General features: G+C 43.3%; 1 protein-coding gene across 1 annotated transcript in view; it reads right to left on the bottom strand.

Moving 5' to 3' along the window:
• Positions 1-455: 455 nt before the first annotated feature.
• Positions 456-3,077, bottom strand: part of LOC101849508 — a gene marked incomplete at its 5' end in the record, with an annotated part of 7,003 nt that continues 4,381 nt past the window's right edge. The window contains 1 exon segment of the mRNA XM_005089605.2: positions 456-1,527. Coding sequence (XP_005089662.1) covers positions 1,015-1,527 — 513 coding nt within the window. The 3' untranslated portion in view covers positions 456-1,014.

Genomic DNA, 3,077 nt, shown 5'->3' with positions numbered 1-3,077 from the left:
ACGGTAACAAAGAGAGATAACTATTGGTGTCTTAGAACACAGTAACAAAGGGAGGTAACTATTGGTGTATAAGAACACAGTAACAAAGGGAGGTAACTATTGGTGTCTTAGAACACAGTAACAACGGGAGGTAACTATTGGTGTCTTAGAACAAAGGGAGCTAACTATTGGTGTCTTAGAACCCAGTAACAAAGGGAGGTAACTGTTGGTGTCTAAGAACACAGTAGCAGAAGGAGGTAACTATCGGTGTCTTAGAATAAAGGTTGGTAACTATCGGTGTTTAAGAACACAGCAACAAAGGTCTTTATCTCTGGTACCGTATTCAGAGCCTAACCAGGCTGAGGGTAACACTCCTCACGCCCTTTACACAAGGAAAAGAATCTGGGCATTTCAAAACTGATGTTAGTACTGTTCCTAAATGAATACATCCAAAGAGAAAGTCGAAAAAAAGCGTATATGATATATGTACAGGAAATATGCGTTTATTTTGCTTTCGTGTTCAGTATCGGTTTCTCCTCTGTCTCAAAACTTTGGGAGAAACACGAGGCAGGCAGAAAGAAATAAGGCTGCGCCTGCATAAAAGGCACAGCGGTTTCATGTTATTCAAAAGTAAACAATTTTTTAAAAGTTCTGCTCGAAGAGATTCTTGACCAGATAAGCTGAAAGTACGAAGGTAAAAAAAGAAAGCTCTAAAACTGAAAAAAAAACCTCACGCAAACCATGAGCAGAGTGATGCCGTTGTTTATGCCGCGTCATCATGACGTAATAACCACCCATCTGGAGAAGCTAGTGACGTCACTCTAGCGAAAGCACTAAAGAGTAACGTCCTTAGAATTCCCCGCTGGTGAGCAGTGTGTGTTTAGGTTTGAGTATCATTTGCACAACGTAAAAGTCAATTGGATAAACATGTTTCTAAATGAGAAGGGCGGATTAGGTGTTCTTGATGGCGTGCATGATTATACAAAAAATAATAAATATGAAGAGAGTCTTGATGGCAGTCCTAGAGCCTCCTATCTAAATGATATACTCGAGGAGGGTGGCGTATTTGGTTTCATCTCCTCCGTAGTTGGAGTTCAGGGTGACCTTGACATCCTTGCCCCGATGCTTGCTCAAGGACGCTTGGCCCTCCCAGTTGTCTCCCTTCTTGGCCAGGTGGAACCACTCTCCAGCCGCCACCACGGCAACGGCCTTGGCATTGGGGACAAAGACCTTGAAGTCGACCTTGGCGAGACTGGTCTTAGCGTTGAGGACGATGGGGGAGTAGAGGTAGCAGCCGTCCTTCCATTGGGCGTACTGCTTGGGGAAGGGGTAGGCAGCCTTGAGGGCCTCCTGCACGTTAATCAAGTAGTTGAAGACGTTGGGCAGAGATTTGCTATCGTCGGTAGCCTCAAGGGCGAAGATCTGGAACTTGTAGAAGCCGCTCTCCGGGAAGGTGATGACGAAGCTGAGCACGCCGTCCTTTGTCTGTGTGAAGACGAACTCGGAGTGCTCCTTGTCGTCCTTCGCGCTGATCAGGTTGGTGGTCACCTGGGGGCACAGCGACAACTCTCGTGAGATAAGATAAGATAAGATGAGATAAGATGAGATGAGATGAGATCAGATCAGATCAGATCAGATTAGATCAGATAAGGCTGGATAAGATAACGTAAAGTAAGGTAAGGTAAGATAAGATAGGATAGTATAAGTTATGGTGAGATGAGATGAGATGAGATGAGATGAGATGAGATGAGATGAGATGAGATGAGATGAGATAAGATAAGATAAGATAAGATAAGATAAGATAAGATAAGATAAGATAAGTATTTATTTTCAAAAAATGGAGTCTCGTCACCTTTGGAGCTATCACGTGTACATTATACAGAAAAGTGTTTTAAATTAATTGGTTTTCCGCGTCTATCAACAAAGTTCAGAATATTGGAGGCATGGGCTTCCAACCCTGCCTGTCAGGCTGAGAGGGATAAAAAAAATAGCCCCAGTAAGAGGACCGAGATACTCGATTTAAATTTCTCAACTCTTGGGAATCAAACGTGGTTCTCCTGCGTGTGACAAAGAAGGGCCCAACGGCTGCACCATAGACACCAGTATATAGACTGCGCTTCTTGAATAAATTAAGGGGGTTTGCGTACCTCTCGTGGCCTAGAGGTACCGTGTTTGCCTCACATCCAATAGGTTCCGATTTCGAATCCTAGCAATGAAGACAGGATTTTCTTCGCCGACACATTCTCCTTTCATTCTCTAGCCATGTTCTGTCATCTGTTTTATTCTCCACTTTCTGCCCCTACCCCCCTACCCCCTCCCCTTTCGTTTTGTTCGTCTGGTCTCCTCTATCCTTTACTTCTAACTCTTTTTTACTGCTTTTCCTGGATTGTTCTTACAACTATCTTTCAGTCTCAACCTTAATCTCAGTGTAGGTAAGATCTAACACCTCGCCTTCTTGGATATGGGTGAACATACTCGGAGGTCCTGTATTCAAATTGCGTCGTTCTATGGCGCTCATATGACCTTATGCAGTTGCGAGCGCCGTAAAACTCTCTACTAAAACTAAAAAACTAAGCAACCCTAACACAGACCCCACATCCTCCTTTTACTTTACTATATCTCTGCCCCCCCCCCCCTTTCCCATTTCCAAAAACCCCATTCATACAGATACACACATGTACACATATACACACACAAATATTATACTCTCACACACACCACAAAGACTCACTCAATCTCACGCACAGACATGCACCTACACGCGCACTCACTCACATACACACACTCAGTATACATACATACAAACACACACACACACGCACACGCATACATACACGCACACAACATACATACATACACACCCACACATACATAGACACACACACAAATACACACACGCACACACATACATACATACATACATACATACATACATACATACATACATACATACATACATACATACATACATACATACATACATACATACATACATACACACGCACACACACACATACATACGTACATACACACACACACACACACGCACACACATACATATACGCACACACACATTCATACATACACACGCACACACA

Source organism: Aplysia californica, unplaced genomic scaffold (assembly GCF_000002075.1).
Source record: "Aplysia californica isolate F4 #8 unplaced genomic scaffold, AplCal3.0 scaffold00007, whole genome shotgun sequence".
NCBI classification, from domain to species: domain Eukaryota; kingdom Metazoa; phylum Mollusca; class Gastropoda; order Aplysiida; family Aplysiidae; genus Aplysia; species Aplysia californica.
Note: the sequence above shows the minus strand (reverse complement) of the source record. Positions and strands in the feature narration are given on the sequence as shown.